Genomic DNA, 18,950 nt, shown 5'->3' with positions numbered 1-18,950 from the left:
GCCCTCCCGCTATTCTTATCCCCCCCCCCCCCCCCCACGGTCGGCCCATGACACGAATCGCTGCTCGCCGTTTTTTACGGCGAGCAGCGATTCTCCCCAGGCCGATGGGCCGAGTTCCCAGGCCTTTACGGCCGTTTTCACGAACGCAAACACACCTGCTCTCACCGTTCGTGAAAACGGCCGCAAAGTGCCGTCCCGGACAACCATGGCACCGATTGGCACGGCCGTGCCAAGGGTGGCATGGGCCTGCGATCGGTGGGCACCGATCGCGGGCAGCGGGTCCGATACCCGCACACTATTTGTTCCTCCGCCGCCCCGCGGGTTCAGTCCGCGGGGCGGCTGAGGGGCATGACAACCCATGCATGCGCGGCTGACATCATCGTGCGCGTCAGCCGCCATGACGCTTGGCGCGCAGGCTTAGCGACGGTTGCTAAGCCCGCGATGCCGTGCTTCACGGGGCCGCGCTGCTAGCCCCGCCCGGGGGGAGAATCGGGTCCCGGGAGGGGGCGCGGAGGCTGCCATGAAACACGGCCAGTTTCACGGCAGCCTTTACGATTCGCCGCATTTGCGGAGAATCGCGCCCAAAGAGCGTCCCACTTAAGGCCACACCTCCACCCTATCCCCGTAACCCAATAACCCCTCCTAACCTTTTTGGACACTGAGGGCAATTTAGCATGGCCAATCCACCTAACCTGCACATCTTTGGACTGTGGGAGGAAACCGGAGCACCCGGAGGAAACCCAAACAGTCACGGGGAGAATGTGCAGACTCCGCACAAACAATGACCCAAGCCAGGAATCGAACCTGGGACCTTGGAGCTGTGAAGCAACTGTGCTAACCACCGTGCTACCGTGATTGTCACGTGAGAGGTTTCAAACTCTATTCCCAAAACATGCTTTAAAGTCTTCTCTCACAAAAATGCTTTCCCTTTGCAGGTTGCATTCCAAAATCCTGCACAGAATTTCCAAATGACACTGAAACAAAGCTTTCGCTCCACTTTTAACAGCAAATCCAGTCTAGATTTTGCACCACCCCTTTAGGATTTTACTGCTGTGCAAACTGTTCACAATTGCTTTAACTCTCGATTTCCGGACTCCTAGTAAAATGGCATCAAATGTTTGATTTACCTCTGAAGCCTGTTGTCTGACTTTAAATCCGGTTACTGCGAATGTCTCTTTAACTCAGAACACTTTATATACTCTTCCTTGAATTCTTCTGGACAATACCTTAGTTTCTGGTCTCTTAACTCCGGTCATCTTAGACATTCTTGTTGCTTAGCAAGCCTGCATTTCTCTAACTCCCTTGTCCTGTCCAGCTTCTCCTGACAGAGTAGCGAGATGTTCTCTCTCCAACTGGAATATATCCAGACAAAACTAAAACTTGAAAAGCTTGCTTCCCTTAAAAGAGCCTCTAGTTGCGAAGCAATATACACTTGCTTATGCTTTTGATTTATTCTTCATGTTGTAACCCTCTCTAAGCACAATAGAATCGTAGTTGGAATTGAAACCACCCCCACACATACAAACACCTTTGTCCAGCATGAATATAGAGGTTTTACCCTTCCAGGCACAGAAACATTACATTAAACCCACTTTAAACTATACCTTATTTCTAATGTTTACCAATGCAAATCATAAAATCCCTAAAGTGCAGAAGGAGGCCATTCAGCCCATCAAGTCTGCACCGACCCTTGGAAAGAGCACCCTACCTAGGACAACGCCCCTACCATATCCCCACAAACTAACCTTTTGGATACTAAGGGGCAATTTACCATGGCCAATCCACCTAACCTGCACATCTTTGGACTGTGGGAGGAAACCGGAGCACCCGGAGGAAACCCACGCAGACATGGGGGGGGAAAGTGCAAACTCCGCACAGACAGTGACCCGAGGCCGGAATTGAACCTGGGACCCTGGTGCTGTGAGGCAGCGGTGCTAACCACTGTGCTGCCGTACTGCCCCGTCAGTTCCATTAAAACTACCTTTGTTTCCCTAACAGAACATAATAAACCAGTCAATGGGTGGGGCACTTTGTGAATGGCAATGTTTGTCAGGGAGATTAGCCTGAGAACATTGTATGTTTGTGCCTCTGCCTGATGGGTGCGGCCCTATTTCACCAGTTTGTTTTTCTCCACACGAATGACTAGCTCTAATGGAGTTTGGATTCTCGTGCATTCCAGCTCCTGTTTATTAACACGAGCAGAAATGATTTTGCTCCCTTTTTCCAGTGAGCAGATGGCATCCTATTCAGTATCGGTGTTTTGCTTTGGCAGGTCAGCTACTACCCCCTAAATTATACATTTGCCCATTTAAATATTCAACCATCCGCAAGGCAAGTGCTATATCAGCATTTGTTAGAAAGCAATTAGCGAATTCCAGAATAAATAAGTCTTACTATGATTATTCATTTAAGGGTGATGAGCGAGCTGCTGATTTCAACGCCCACCCACCTACCGTGTAATGGGGGTAAGCTCAGTGATGGATCCAAAGGTGCTGGGTGGGCATCCACCCTATTTTTGTGCCCTTCCCCCACTGAAAACATGCCCGACTGGGCACGTAAAATCCAGCCCATTGGGTATATTCAAGTGTGCGATCAATAGATTTTTGGAGATGAAGGAAATGAAGGGATACGGGGATTGCATGTGCAGATGGAATTGAGATAGAAGATTAACTGTGATTGCATTAGAACATAGAACATTACAGCGCAGTACGGGCCCTTCGGCCCTTGATGTTGCGCCGACCCGTGAAACCATCTGAAGCCTATCTGACCTACACTATTCCATTTTCATCCATATGTCTATCCAGTGACCACTTAAATGCCCTTAAATCTGGCGAGTCTACTAATGTTGCAGGCAGGGCGTTCCACATCCCTACTACTCTCTGAGTAAAGAAACTGCCTCTGACATGTGTCCTATATCTACCACCCCTCAATTTAAAGCTATGTCCCCTCGTGTTGGTCATCACCATCCAAGGAAAAAGACTCTCACTGTCCACCCTATCTAACCCTCTGATTATCTTATATGTCTCTATTAAGTCTCAGCCTTCTCCTCTCTAACGAAAATAACCTCAAGTCCCTGAGCTTTTCCTGGTAAGACGTTCCCTCCATACCAGGCAACATCCTAGTAAATCTCCTCTGAACACTTTCCAAAGCTTCCACATCCTTCCTATAATGTGGTGACCAGAACTGCACGCAGTACTCCAGGAGCGACCGCACCAGAGTTATGTACAGCTGCAGCATGACCTCGTGGCTCCGAAATTGCAATCATGATTTCCCACGCAGTAGATTCTGGATCTCAGCTCCAATGAAATGGGTTTCTCCAGATGGCCTCATTATGAATACTTGGCTGAGCTCCAAGACTCATAATGACATCAGCTCAGCAGGGGGACTGCTTAAGGGGCAGCATTGGCTTTGATGAATTGACATCTCTATCAGATAACACGAGCACTGGGGCTGTTTAGCACAGGGCTAAGTCGCTGGCTTTGAAAGCGGGCCAGCAGCACGGTTCGATTCCCGTAACAGCCTCCCCGAACAGGCGCCGGAATGTGGCGACTAGGGGCTTTTCACAGTAACTTCATTTGAAGCCGACTCGTGACAACAAGCGATTTTCACTTTTTCACTTTCACTTTCATAAGAGGTGTGAAATGGGGCAAGACTTCTGTTATTGAAACGATGAAGGGCAGTTAGAGCGGGGGCTCGTTTAAAGGACACTTATAAAGTTGATATGGCCGGTTTATTTTTTTCATGAGCATTTCAAAGCTTGCCAGTGTTGCATGGCTGATTGGTTCTACACACAGTGCAAACTTGGTGAATGGGCATTGGAGGATGCAAAGGGGTCATGCAGGGTAGTGAAAGGCATAAGGAGAGTGCATGGGGAATTGAGGGGGAATTGAGGGGGAATGGATGGGTGGGGGTTGAGTGGGTGTGCGAATTAGAGGACCTAATAGTCCTTACAACTTGGAAGAAGTTTCAGAGAACTGAGATCGGCCGTCTAATCAGCCCACCTTGACGCACACCTGCCTCTGTGGCCAGCTCCAAGTTGCCTCTGGAGGCGACTGGCCAGGCTCCAGTCTGCTCCCTCTTCCACAGAATGAAAATCTGATGAGCTGGGGCTCTATTAAAGGAGGCAGGGAATATCCCGGCTCTACCTTCCTGCTTTCTCCATGAAGATCCAGCCCATTAACTCTGTTCCTCTCCCGAGTGTATTCCAGCGTTGTTTATATTTATTGCAGCTATTATTTTCTTCCGATGAAGAAAAGTTCCTTCATGAAAAGTTCAGGTGAATTTAGCAAAACTTTGGGCCATGGTGTACAACAGATTATATCAAGTGGAACTTGCTGAGGTGGTCAGTGAGGCTCCATTTTAGCTTTATCCATGTTGATATCACTAAATATTGAGAATCTTCACTTTTTAATGAGTTCATGAGTTTCTCCAACCAAAATCCGGGGAGATATAACCCTTAATTCCTCAGATCAGGTTTCTATTATAAAGCTGGGTCCAGGCAGCTCCAGGAGACAGGCTGGAGAAGGAAGATGATGGGCTGAATTTTAACAAGGTTTATAGGGGGCCTGAAAAGCCAATAAATCAGGCTGATGACTAAGCCTGACAAAGACGATATCTTGAATAATCCGAGCCCTGTGGAGCCACTCAATAAATGGCAGGACACTAGGAAGCTCAGAGGGATCTTGGGTGCTTGTCCACAAATCCTGCCTGAAGGCAAGAGGATAGGTTGACAGTATAGTTAAGAAAAGGGCAGGATGTGGCACAGTGGTTAACACTGGGACTGCGGTGCTGAGGACCCGGGTTCGAATCCCGGCCCTGGGTCACTGTCCGTGTGGAGTTTGCACATTCTCCCCCATGTCTGCGTGGGTTTCACCCCCACAACCCAAAGATGTGCAGGTTAGGTGGATTGGCCACGCTAAATTGCCCCTTAATTGGAAAAAAAAAATAATTGGGTGCTCCAGGTTTAAAAACAAAAGGATAGTTAAGAAGGCAAATGGGACACTTGCCTTTATCGGTGATTACACAGATTATCAGGTTAAGTTGGAGCTGTACAGGACTTTGGTTAGACCACAGCTGGAGTACTATGTGTAGTTCTGGTTGCCTCGCGATAGGAAGGATGTGATTGCACAGGAGAGGGTGCAGAGGAGATTCACCAGGATGTTGCCTGAGATGGAGCATCTGAGTTGTGAAGAGAGGCTGGATTAGCTCAGGTTGTTTCCAATGGAGCAGTGAAGGCTGAGAGGGGACCTGATTGAGATGTATAAGATTAGGAGGGGTATGGACAGGGTAGATAGGGAGCAGCTGTTCCCCTAAGTTGAAGGGTCAATAACAAAGGGGCATAATTTTAAGGTGAGGGCATTTGAGGAAAAACATTTTCACCCAGAGTGTGGTGGCAATCTGGAATGCTCAGCCTGGGAGGATGGTTAAGGCAGGAAACCTCACAATCTATTGAATGAGCACTTGAAATGCCAAAACATTCAAGGCTATGGTTCAAGTGCTGGGAAGTGGAATTTTGTCAGTACAGGTTTGATGGGCCGAAGGGCCCTTCGGCCCATCAAACCTGTACTGACAAAATTCCACTTCCCAGCACTTGAACCATAGCCTTGAATGTTTTGGCATTTCAAGCCTCTTCTGTATGATTCTGCGATACGAGGCTTCTGTCAAACTCCACATGTCACCGGGATTTTCATTGTCTGTGATCGACATGGTGCAAAATCTCCGCTGATTTATCAAATATTTTGCATTAAAGGAGGAAACAAGTGAAATGGGGCCTTGTCTTTCGATGGTCTTTTTCTTCAGAGAGCAGTCAGGAGCAGTGGATGCGTCCGGGGGAATGGGTGGGAGGGGATTTGGAGTTAATCTGACTTTTAAATGTACCCCGAATCCTGAAGATCTGAAAAGTTTAACTGCATTATAAAACTTTGTCAACTTTTTGATTTTTATCGGTACACTTGGACGTGACATTTTTAGTTGTATATTTTAACATGACAGAAACGGTCTTCAATTTACCGACAATCGTGTTTATACTCGGAGCACCTTGATGATGGTAATAACGTGTTTTATTGACAGTAATCCCAGAACTCTTGTTTCCTCCATCCACAGAAATACACGCACGTCCGTCTATTATGCCAGGATAGCCCAGCGCCCTATTACACGAGCAAGTTGTGGTGGTGCGGAATCCTTTTGATGGGAATGGGTGAGCTGGGGAACTTTGCAGCCTATGGCTTTGCTCCAGCTACTCTGGTCGCTCCACTGGGATGCGTGTCTGTTATTGGTAAGGATGATCTGTTTAAATCCCCCCCCCCCCCCCCCCCCATATTGTGTTCTTCGAGGTTTATAATGAAATGAATTGAAATGAAAATCGCTTATTGTCACAAGTAGGCTTCAAATTAAGTTACTGTGAAAAGCCCCTAGTTGCCACATTCCGGCATCTGTTTGGGGAGGCTGGTACGGGAATTGAACCGTGCTGCTGGCCTGCCTTGGCCTGCTTTAAAAGCCAGCTCTTTAGCCCTGTGCTAAACCAGCCCCTATATTGGAGTGCGATGATGGATATACAGTCAATCGAAGGTGGTTAGGGATGGGCAATAAATGTGCCGCTGCCAGTGATGCTCACAATGCAAGAATTAACTTTTCAAAACCTGGTCCTGCAGGGAGAGACAAACGATGGCTAATTGTTAAATGTGGGCACTGGATGACAGTTCCAAATATCTCATAAAAGAAAGGAGAATGACTATGAAGCTCTGGGCACTTGCAAATTACAAACTAGTCCCAGCCTTCAATATAACAAATCCTATTTCAATCGTCACTTGGCAGTACAGAGTTTGGGTATTGCTGAGTAGAGAGACATGCTGTAGGGGCAGCACGGTGGCGCAGTTAGCACTGCTGCCTCATGACGCCGAGGTCCCAGGTTCGACCCCGGCTCTGGGTCCCTGTCCGTGTGGAGTTTGCACATTCTCCCCATGTTTGTGTGAGTTTCGCCCCCACAACCTACAGATGTGCAGGATAGGTGGATTGGCCACGCAAAATTGCCCCTTAATTGGAAAAAATGAATTGGGTACTCTAAATTTATATTTTAAAAAAAGAGGCATGCTGTCAAAGCTTTTCAGCATGCACTCATCAGGACAGATGTGAGTCCAAAGATGCGCAGGTTAGGTGGATTGGTCACCCTAAATTATCCCTTCGTGTCCAAAAGGTGAGTTGGGATTATGGGGTTAAGGGGATAAGAAGTGGGGCTAGGTAGGGTGCTCTTTGAAGTGTTGGTGCTGACTTGGTGGGCCGAATGGCCTCCTTCTCCACTGTAGGGATTCTACAATTCGCTGAGATGGAAGAATACCAGATTTTAAAGGGTGTTCCAGTTTACACTGCATGAGGAAAAGATGCTGATTGGTTGGCAAGTGGCCTCCGATTGAGGCGTTGCCATGGAGACTGCACCAAGGAACTATCGTTCCCCAGGCTCCTGTTCAATTCAAAAAAAGGTGCAATTCCTTGGAGTCCCGTGTATGAATATTTGTAGCTTCTAGCAAGCTAATGAGCCAGATTGTGAGTCTGACTGATACTCCAAAATCCATTGTTAGTGTGTGTTAGTAGCACACTTAAAAGTTCAGCTTTCCAATCGCAGAATCGCAACTTTCAAAAATATATTTTTATGCAGCTTTTGTCATTTTATACAAAAAGTACAAAAAGATAACAGCAGTAAACTGAAACAATCTAGTAAACAAGCTGCCCCCACATTGCGCCCCCCCCCCCCCCCCCACAGCTAAAAGTCACCAATTCACTGAAATACAGTATAAACGGTTCCCATCTCCTGTAGAACCCTCCCGTTGACCCTCCCCCCCATAGTGTATTTGATGTTCTTGGGATGCAAATATTCCATTAAGTCACTTAGCCGCACCGAGGCACTAGGTGGCGCCACCAGCCTCCAAGCCAAATAGGATTTGCCTCCGAGCAACCCGCGAGGCGAAGGCAAGGACGTCTGGGCCCTGCACCCGCCTACAGCTCTGGGGCATCTGCCCCCCGCCCCCCGCATCTCCGGAAAATCCGGAACCCCAAATGTAGCAGCCAGAGGGCAAGGCTCCAGCAGTGTTCAAGATCACTGACATGGTGCTGGGAAACGATGATGGCGGCCCCATCCGGAATATCGGAAACTTCCATCTAACAAAATCTCAGGTACCTGAACGAGTCCACGTCTGAGAGCCCGAATTTCCCCTTCAGGTTCCCCAGCCCGGCAAACCGCCCCCCAGGAATAAATCACTCACTCTCTCCAGTCCCTTCTCCTTCCACCCCCTAAATGCAGCATCTAACTTTGCCGGCTCGAACGAGTGGTTCACACAAATGGGGGCCAGCCTTGACATTGACCCAGCTTGAAATGCTGAGGGAGTTATCTCCATAATTTGGAAGTGGAGACAAAAGTCCGATTTGACGAGTACTTTGCCAGAGCAAATGGCAGAGACACCTGTGACAATATGTATATTGTATGGTAAATGAAGGGTTAACAATTTAATGTGAATGCATCCAACCACTAGATGGTGATCAAGAGCATACACGTGGATCACGTGATACCCTTGATTCACGGAGTAGGTGTTTAGGTGGGTTAGAGAGTAACCATATTTTCAGAAGCTCTGTAGATAGAATCATAGTTTAGTTAGCTGTATGCTTGTAAATCTTAATTAGCAATTTGAATCTATTTAATTGTAGTGTTAATAAATTAGCTTTGTTAAAAACATAGCCTGATGTTCTTTGTGAGACAGTACACGTGGAAGCCATCCTCATCCATAAAGCAAAGAGCAACACAACACCATCACCAAACTGGACCCTCTACACGACCCAGACTCCATCCACACTAAGGTCTGGTCTCCACACCACCCCAAAACCTTCTCCATGTTGACAGTCCAGCAATAAAATATCAGATTTGGCAAAGCAAGACCCACCCTCCCCCGACTGACCGTCTATCCCTCTGTAGGACACCGCTCCGAATCCTCGTAGCTTTTCCCACCGCGGATATGAAACCAGATATAAGTCGCTCAACCCCTCGGAATAATGACTTGGTTAGAAATACTGGAAGACACTGAAATAAGAAACAGAATCTCGGCAAGAGGTTCATCTTGTTGTTTTGAACCCGCCCCGCCAGGGACAATGGGAGGCTGTCCCATCTTTGCAGGTCAGCCATGACCCCACTCACTAGGCTGATATAATTCAATTTACAGTGCTGCACCTCAAGGGTTATAATCTCAGGATTACTCCCCGAGCCACGTGCGAATTGGCACAGGTTTGAGAAAATTAGGGAAGTGGTTAAAGGAGTGGTGGGGGAAAGAGGGGTTGGATTACATGGCGCACTGGCATCAGTATTGGGACGGGGGGGGGGGTCTGTACCGTTGGAACGGTCTCCACCTGAACTGATCTGGGGCCAGTGTTCGAGCGGAAACGATACTTAGGGTGGTCATGAGGACTTAAAATTAGCAAGTGAGGGGGTGGGGGGATGGGTGAAACTGTGGGAAGAGTAATGGGTAATGGGAAGCAAAGTAGCAGGCTAGCCTGTGGGGAGGAGGGTTCAACCACAGGGAAAAGTATGAAAAAAGTTCAAGGGTATAAGAACTCAGGAGATGTTATTAATGGAGGTGTCAGGATTTAAAAAGACGGTATAAAAAATTAGCATAAGGGCACTATACTTGAATGCTCGTAGCATTCGAAACAAGGTCAATGAGTTGACGGCACAAATCGTCAAGAGTGAGTGATTTAGTGGCCATTACGGAGACATGGTTGCAGGGTGGTCACGACTGGGAGTTACATATCCCGGGGTATCAGGCTATTCGGAAGGACAGACAGTAAGGTAAGGGAGGTGGTGTAGCTCTGATATTGAAGGATGACATCAGGGCAGTTGTGAGAGGTGATATAAGTTCTATAGAGAAGAGGGTTGAATCCATTTGGGTGGAGGTATTGAGGCCGACAACCTCCTTATAAATTATACATTATGTCAATTGTATCGTACACACTCACTAAGACCACTGACTATCCCTCCAGTTTGCCTGCAACCACCATGTGCCAACCCCCCATTATCAGCCAGGACCTCCCCGCCTGAATGTGGACCCCCCCTCGCCCAGGCTCCACCGTTCCGGGTGAAGAGCCTTGTCTGGGGTCTCTCACAAACACCCCATCCACCCCCAAGTATTACCACCGTGAGGAATCGACCCTTCATTGCAAATTCTGAGGTCCCAGGCCCACCGACTATGGCCACCGGCTCCACCCCAAGGATAAGAGAAAGAAAATCCTCTGGTCACTGTTAGCTCTCTACCCCTTTCCCCCCCCCCCCCCCCCCCCCCCCCCCCGACCTGTCTTGTTATGCTCTTGGCGTAGCATAAGCTGCTTCCTTGATGTTCACTCTAACAAAGGAAGGTTCAGACGTGGAGATAACTTCAACACGTTTATTGAACTATTTACAATTCTCCTACTCGTGTTCGCCGCTACTGTTAATCCTTCTATAGCTACTCAGACTGACGAACCAGTCTGCTACAATCCACGTGGTGGGTGTGATGTTGAATCAACCCTGTGTCTGTACTCACTGAGTGTCTCCACTGGAAAGGGGAAGATCATAGGCGCGATTCTCCGATGCCATGTGGCATCGGGAAAGCCGTCGTGAACTCGGCCGTGTTTCACGACGGCGTCGGAGGCCGCTCCTCACACCCTATTCACCCCCCCCCCCGCCAAGGGGGCTAGGAGCGGCGTTGTGAGAAACCCGGCCGCCGGGCCTTGACGCTTGCGTCAAAGCGGCACGCTGAAAATGACGCGACGGCGGCGTCTAAGTGACATCAGCCGCGCATGCGCAGGTTGGCCAACTCCAACCCGCGCATGCGCGGTTGCCATCTTCCCCTCCGCTGCCCCGCAAGATATGGCGGCTTGATCTTGCGGCGCGGCGGAGGGGAAAGAGTGCGTCTCTTAGAGACGCCGGCCAGACGATCGGTGGGCACCGATCGCGGCCCAGTCACCTGTTGAGCACGCCCCTGGTGCTCAATCCTCCCTCCGCCCCCCACAGGCCCCACACTTACCTGTCGCGCGCTGTTCACGCCGGCAGCGACCAGGTGTGGCTGGCGCCGGCGTGAACCGCCCAGGTTCGTCTGGCTGCTCAGCCGATCCGGGCCGGAGAATCGCCGGTCGCCGTGAAAAATGGCGAGCGCCGATTCCCGCGACACGCCATTTTGGGGGATTTGGGAAAATCGCGGGGGGGGGGGGGGGGGAGAATCGCAGGGGGTGCCAGGGCGGCGTGTCATGATTCGCCCGGCCCTCCCGCGTTTCTCCCATCCTGCGTGGGGAGCGGAGAATCGCACCCCATGTGTGCTGTATCCTTTATATCTGGATTGGTGTAATGCCCCCCTGTGGTAGTGTCACCTCTGTGTGTATCGTGAATGCCCATTGGTCGTGTCCTATCTTACTGACCTATTTGTTGAGTGCCTGTGTGTCATGTCTCTGGTGCTCCCTCTAGTGTCTAGCTAGTCTACGTGTACTTACATTAACCCCTTGTGTATCCACAGTGATGCATATCACCACACCACCCACCCAGTATCTCCTCATCTACCTCCCCCTCCCCCACTCAGCCCCTGCCGAGCTTGCAGACTACCTGCTGCCTCAGCTAACCGCTTCCCCCCCACCAAACAAACAAACAACTAGACGCATTGTGCCTCGCCATCAGAATCACATATAATGTTAGAGATTGTGGGCGCAATTCTCTGACCCCTACGCCGGGCGAGTGGCGATTCTCCGGCCCGGATGGGCCGAGCGGCCTGCCCAATATGACAGGTTCCCGCCGGCACCGTCCACACCTGGTCACTGCCGGCGTGAACAGCGCGCGAACGCTGGGGGGCAGCCTGTGGGGGGGGGGAGGATCGAGCACCAGGGGGGCACTCAGCAGGGGTCTGGCCTGCGATCGGTGCCCACCGATCGGCGGGCCGGCGTCTCTAAAGGACGCACTCTTTTCCTCCGCCGCCCCACAAGATCAATCCTCCATGCGGGGCGCCCGCGGGGAGGAGGGCAACCGCGCATGCGCGGGTGATGTCATTTACGCCGCGGCGGCCGCGTAATTTACACGACGTCACTTTCACGTGGCGCCAAGGCCTGGCGCCACTCCTAGCCCCCCGCGGGTGGGAGATTAGGGGCCGAGGAGCGGCCTCCGACGCCGTCGTGAAACTCGACGGAGTTCACAGCAGTGAGGTCGCTCCGGCGCGGCATCGGAGAATTCCGCCCTGTGTTCTGAGTCTTGCAGACAGCCAGAGGGCTGTTAGATGTGATCTGCCAGTCATTGGGACCTTCGGCCTACATCCTGTCATTACGCCGGCATTGAAATTCAGACACCATATTCCATATCTGTGTGGTATTATTACATGATTACATGCATTGTATCATTGTTTGCTTTAGCAGCAAACTCACAATTCGGGCCTCAGCCATTTGCGCACCGTGCCAGCGTGGCGCCGAAATAGGGGTCAGCATTAAAGCTGTCCTGTGGGATAATGGCTGCCCCGATCATTGGTCGCTATGTGTCGCGCAAACTCAGGAATGGGCCACTTCTGGACCTGTAAAGCGCCCAGTCTGCTTCAATTTCCCCTGGAACGGTGAGGTACATTAACTCAAAACTTTGTGTAACGAGTGAAGCTGAAGAAAGACGTCCTGCCTCTCGCCCAAATGAGTATCGTGGGATGGAATTCTCCCATTACAAGTCTAAGTGCGGTGGTGGGCGGCTCCAGTGGCACCTGCCCCACCAGCCAGAACGGCAGGATCCTGCCTCATTCATTCCATGCAGGGGAGTTCCTCACCGACTCTCCTGGTGGGCAGGCAGCTGATTTGCCCATCCACCCTCAGCTGATAGGTTTAAAGGCGCCATATTTAAACGCCAGTCCAGCAGACTCCTAACTCTCTCTCCAGCCCACCTGCCTTCACCAGACCAAGCAGGGTGTCAGCAACCCAGAGGGAAAAGGCTGGCGGCCTCAAGAAGTCTGTTCCTCGATTCAGCCCAACCTTCTCCAGGCCCATTACCTGCGAGGCGCCCGTGGCCCACTTGGACCTCTACCCACTGCACATGGAGTTCACATCCATCCCCTTCCAGTAAACAATGCGGCCTCCTACTGACCCCCTTGTCCGTGAGCTTCTCATGCAGCCGTGTCAGGGTCCAGCTCCCCTCCCCTCGGTCTTCCCTCCACCTTCCATTTTTCACCTTCATCACCCACCTCCTTGCCCCCCTGCCTGCCATCGTGTGCCCTCATCCTTCCCCATCCTGGCAAAGCCCTCATTCCACATTGCCCTTCTTATATTTGTGAGCTTCACCCTCTTGCCAGCCTTACCTCTCACTCCACCCCCGGTTAAACCTCGGACCTTTGTGGTGGGGCCTGAGGCTATTAGCACAGAGCTGTCCAGCTAGACACTGGTGTGTGATACCAGGGGAAGGAAACCCTGAACTCCCCAACCTCAGGCGCAGTACTGAACTGACTTGGTGACTCAGGAGGGTCCATGGGCCCAGCATCACAGGTCTGTCTATGAGGACCAGCTTGGCATGGAGGTGAAACAAGAGTCGGGCTGCTCTGCCTGGCCTGGAGCTGCACATCAGGAGCAGCACAGCACTGTGGCAGAAAGTTATTGGACTCACCCCGAAGTCTCTGGTGAACTGAGGGCCGCCTTGTGCAGGCCACTCTTTCGCAATCGGATTTTGACATCGATGTGATTGCCCACTGACGAGACTCAAGATCGAAAGGCCTGACGGGACACCAGCGGGCAGCTGCATTAATGGGCATTCCTGAGATACAGATGGCACCTGCCGGCGGGAAGAGCGACCCGCCATCGGGAGGTGAATTGTTCTTCAGGTGATGAGCTCCAAACTGAACATAGGGCTTCATAGTGTGATACAGCACAGGAAAGATCCTTTGGCCCATCACGTCTGCGTCGGTCATAAACAACCGCCTCCGGATTCCAATCACAGTTTCCAGCTCTTGGCCCATAGCCTTGTGTGTACCAGCACAGAATGAACAGAATTTCATCCAGTTAAATATTGGGAAGACTGAAGCCATTGTTTTCAGTTCCTGCTCCAACCCAGTTCCCTAACTACTGCCTCCATCCGTCTCCATGGCAACAGCCTGAGGATAGGCCCGTCTGTTTTCAACTGCGGTGCAACATTTAATCCTGATATGGGTTTCTGACCTCATGTTCATGCCAACTCTCTCGTTGCCTATTCCCACCCCCATTAAAATCCCCCCAACTCTCCACTTATCTGTCGCTAACATCTTCATCCATGCCTTAATTCCCTTTAGGCTCAACCATTCCAAAGACTCCTGGCTGGTCTCCCACTTTCTATCCTCCGTGTCTGCCCGTGTCTCCCATTCCCCTCTCACCCCTGACTTCGCTCGCTGACTGACATTAACTCCCAGTCAAGCAGCATCTGGATTTTAAAATTTACAATCTTATTTTCAAATTCCTCTGTGGCCTTGCCCTCTCCTATCGCTGTAATCTCCTGTAATCCCACAACCTTCTGAGATATCTGGGCTCCCCCAATTCCGATTTCTTGTGCATTCCCAATTATACACGCCTCACCATTGCATTCCTCCTGACTCTTCTCCATCTCTCAACCTCACTTTGCTCTTTGGATGTTCCCTGAAATCCGCCTCTCTTGACCAAGCTTTTGGTCTTCGGACCTAATATCTCCTTATCTAGCTCTGTGTCCTTCTTTATTTTATAATGGTCCTGCAAAGCGCTTTTTTGATGTTTCATTATCTAGAAGGTGGTAAAGAATGTAAGTTGTCGGGGCAACTCGTGCTGTGACCAGTTTTGGTCCCCTGATCTAAGGAAAGATATACCGGCATTGGAGGCAGTCCAGAGAAGGTTCACTGGGTTGATCCCGGGTAGGGAGGGATTTCCTTATGAGGAGAGGTTGAGTAGGTTGGGCCTGTACTCATTGAAGTTTAGAAGAATATGAGAGGCGACCTTATCGAGACATGTCGGATTCTCATGGGGTTTGACAGGGTCGATGCTGAGAGGATGTTTCCTCTTGTGGGAGAGTCTAGGACCAGAGGGCACAATCTCAGAGTGAGGGGTCACCTATTTAAGACAGAGATAAGGAGGAATTTCTTCTCTCAGAGGATAGTGAATACTTTAACACAAAGGGCTGCAACGACTGGGTCGTTAAGTATGTTCAAGGCTGAGACAGACAAATTTTTAATCAGTGAGGGTTATGGGATTAAGGCTGGAAAGGCATAAACCTTTTACCCAGGGTCGGGGGGGGGGGGGGGGGGGGGGGGGGGGTCTGGAACTCACTGTCTGAAAAGGTGGTGGAGGCAGAGACCCTCATATAATTTAAGCAGCATTTAGATGCGCACTTGTGATCCCAAGGCTTACAGGGCTATGGGCAATGTGCTGGGAAATTAGATTAGAATAGACAGGTAGTTGTTTTTGACAACAGGCCCTATGGGCCGAAGGGCCTTTTCTGTGCTGCATGACTCTATGGCACTTCATGATCCTATCCATTTACAACTTGCCAAGGACCAGCGGGCAGCAGGCGTGAGTGCATACTCCCCAAATCTTGGTGCCAATGATAAATTCAAAGAAGGCTTCCACTCCACCCTGGACACCGTTCCCTCCCACTTTCCTCAGAAAGACAAGATCATCCTCCTTGGGGACTTCATCACAGGGTTGGAAAGAAAATTTGGAAAGGAACCATCGGAAACGAAGGAGTTGGGAATTGCAACTCCAACAGTGTTCTCCTGCTCACCAGATGCGTGGAACACAGCTTGTCATCATTAACACACTGTTCTGCCAAAAAGACAAGTTCAAGACTTCCTGGAAACATCCACGATCAAAGCACTGGCACATGATCAACTTTGTCGTCATCCGATCCCGAGACCAAAAGGATGCCCACATCATCAAAGCGATGACCAGTGCAGATGACTGCTGAACAGACCACCGGCCCATCTTCCCTCTGTGTCCATCAAACTCCACCCGAAGCAGTGGAAGATGAAGAAACAGCTCAGAAGAAAGATCAATGTTGAGCGGCTTCAAGAGCCAAGCTTGCTTGTGAACTTCCAACGTTATCATCACCAAAGTGTCCATTCTAAACTTCATTGATGTGTTAATGTAGGCTGAGTTGTGACAATAATAAAGATTATTATTATTCTAATGCAGTGGAGGGAAACTGGAAAGAGCTGAAGACAGCCATTATCCCGAACTGTGAAGATACCATCGGCTACAAGACCAGGAAACACCAGGACTGGTTGGACGGGAATGACCACACCATCCAAGACCCTCATCGACAAGAAGAGGAAAGCTCTTCACGCTTGGCAAAACGACATAACCAGACAGGAGAGCTCATCAATCAGCCAAGACCGAGGCACAAAGAAGAAGCAGGGAAATCAAGAACCAATGGTGGACTGAGAAAGCTAAGGATCTGCTCCTCACTGACAAGCACGATACCCGGGCTTCTTCAGTGTCACCAAGGCATTATATGGACCCTGGGTCTCAAACCGATGCAGAGTATGGACTGAGCACTCTTGAGAGACAGAGAAAACATCGGCCTTCGATGGAGAGAACACTTAAAAAAAACTCCTGAACTATAATACACTCATAGATTGGTGGGAGTAAAAGATCATCTTCGATTGGGAGCTGGGGGATTTCCTCAAGGATTTCCTCAACTCCCAATCGAAGATGATCTTGGACTTCCGCCAAGCATGGATAAAGTCAAAACTGCCATTAAACACATGAAGAATGGAAAGACCGCTGGAATGGACAGGATCCCAGTGGAGATTTTCAAACTTGGAGGAGAAGAGATTACCAGTCATCTCCATCAGCTGTTGCTGAAAGTCTGGGACAGCGAAGAAATTCCTGGCGACCTCGGGGATGATGTCATTGCCAGCATCATCAAGAAAGGAGACAGAGAGGACTGTGGGAACGACCGAGGAATCTCCCTACTCTCCATCGCCAGGAAGATCATCGCCCGATTCCTCGCTAGCCGCCTTTGCCCAGTCTCTGAAGAAATCCTCTGGAAATCCAGTCTTTCTTCCAAACAAACCATGGAACAGCGGACATGATTTTCACTGCTCGGCAACTTCAAGAGAAATGCCAGAAGGAACATTAACCACTCGACATGGCCATCATCAATCTGACCAAAGCTTTTGATTCAGTCAATCGGGAAGTGCTATGGAAAACCCTGTCGGCTGTCCAGAGAAATTCATCAATATTCACCAACACCTTCACGACAAGATGTCAGCGACAGTCCCCACTGATGGAAATAGGATGAAATCTGAGGTCAAGACTGGAGTCAAGCAGGGATGTGTCATCGCCCCCACCCTTGTCTCCACCTTCATCACAACCATCCTCCACCTTGACAAGAACAAGCTTCCCAGTGGAGTGAACATGGACGGAAAACGTTTCTACTCCAACCAGTTGAAATCCAAGAAGAAAACGACTCTGAACTGCAGCATGTGGAAAGCATCACCATCCCCACTCTCTCAGAAGAGAATCTCCAAGCCATGCTGGACACATTCACAGAAACATACCAAAGAATCAGTGTCGGCCACAACCTCAAGAAGACTCAAGTCCTTCACCAACCTGCCCCAGTGCCAGATCTGGTCTTTCCCTCCATCAAGATCAATGGAGAAACCCTACCAAATGTGGAACATTTCCTGTACCTGGGGGGGGACCTCTCATCTAAGGCTGACCTCGATGCGGAGATCTCACATCATATTCAATCCGCGAGAGCCTCCTTCGGATGCCTGAGGATGAGAGTCTTTGACGGCCATGACAATCGTTCGGATGCCAAGATCCTCGTGTACAGGGCAGTTGACCTCCTGACTCTTCTATACGGTACAGAAACTTGACAACATACAGATGCCACCTCAAGGACCTGGAGAGGTACCATCAAGACTGCCTGAGACGGATTCTCTGTATCAGCTGTGAGGGCAGGCATGCTAATATCAGTATCCTTGAAAGAGTTAAGGACACCAACAACATGATCGTTCCAAACCAACTCCGCTGGGTTGGCCATGTCAGAGACCCGGTTGCCAAAGCAAATCTTCTTCACCCAGTTCAAGGAAGGCTCCCAAACAAGATGCCAATGCCTGGGGACCCTTACTCAGAAGAGGAACCTCCTGACTGAAGGGACACAATTATTCAAGGACACTCGATGGCAAGAGGCGGCCCGGAAAAGGAGCCTGAGAAAGGAATACCGGTGATCCCGAATCCAAGGACTGACCCCACCTCCCGGAAACACCTGCCAAGTGAATGATTGAAGATGTGGCTCTAGGATCGGGCTCACCAGCCACAGAACCCATGACCAGTAACACGGAATTCGTTAGGTGGACAATCATCCTCGTTAGCGAGTGATCGTGGAAGAAGGAGACAGATTGGGAATCTGTAAGGGAATGAAGGGTTATGAGGATAAGGCAGGAAAGTCGAGTTGCGGATGGTCAATTTGGGGGCACTGCTGTTTAAGGTAGCTACAGAGAGGTTTAGGTATTTGGGGATTCAGGTAACACCTGAAGAGCTGGGACACTTTGCACTTGGCACTGGCAGGGAGGGTGCAGGTGGTGAAGGTGAATGTGCCGCCAAGGTTCCTGTTTGTCTTTCAGACCCTCCCGATCTTTCTCCTTGAGGCCTTCTTCCGGAGGGTCGAGGCACTGGTTTGAGGGCAGGAACCAGATTGCGACGACGCGCAAGTCGGGCGCACTGTGGCCATTAGATCGCGCTCAGAGTTGGCAAAGCGCAAACTCTAGTCTACCAAATAAATGCAAATCTCCCTGCCCCACCCCCCACCCCCACGCACACTTTCACATGCACATGTGTGCACATGCACACACGCACGCGTGCACAAGTGCACACAAACACACACGTGTATACACATGTACACGCACACACGTGTGCATACGCAGGTACACACATGCACGCACACATGTACGCACACATATGCACACGCACATACACACACATGTGTA

At 50.2% G+C, this 18,950-nt stretch overlaps 1 protein-coding gene across 4 annotated transcripts in view; it reads left to right on the top strand.

The window, feature by feature from the left end:
• Positions 1 to 18,950, top strand: part of LOC119972228 (NIPA-like protein 2) — a 178,723-nt gene that overhangs the window by 94,869 nt on the left and 64,904 nt on the right. For all 4 annotated transcript variants that reach the window (XM_038808606.1, XM_038808607.1, XM_038808609.1 and 1 more), the window contains one exon: positions 6,103 to 6,274. In XM_038808606.1, coding sequence (XP_038664534.1) covers positions 6,103 to 6,274 — 172 coding nt within the window. The remainder of the gene's footprint in view (positions 1 to 6,102; positions 6,275 to 18,950) is intronic.

Source organism: Scyliorhinus canicula, chromosome 10 (genome assembly GCF_902713615.1).
Source record: "Scyliorhinus canicula chromosome 10, sScyCan1.1, whole genome shotgun sequence".
In the NCBI taxonomy this organism is placed as follows: Eukaryota; Metazoa; Chordata; class Chondrichthyes; order Carcharhiniformes; family Scyliorhinidae; genus Scyliorhinus; species Scyliorhinus canicula.
The sequence above is the reverse complement of the archived record's forward strand: the minus strand, read 5'-3'. Positions and strand labels throughout refer to the sequence as shown.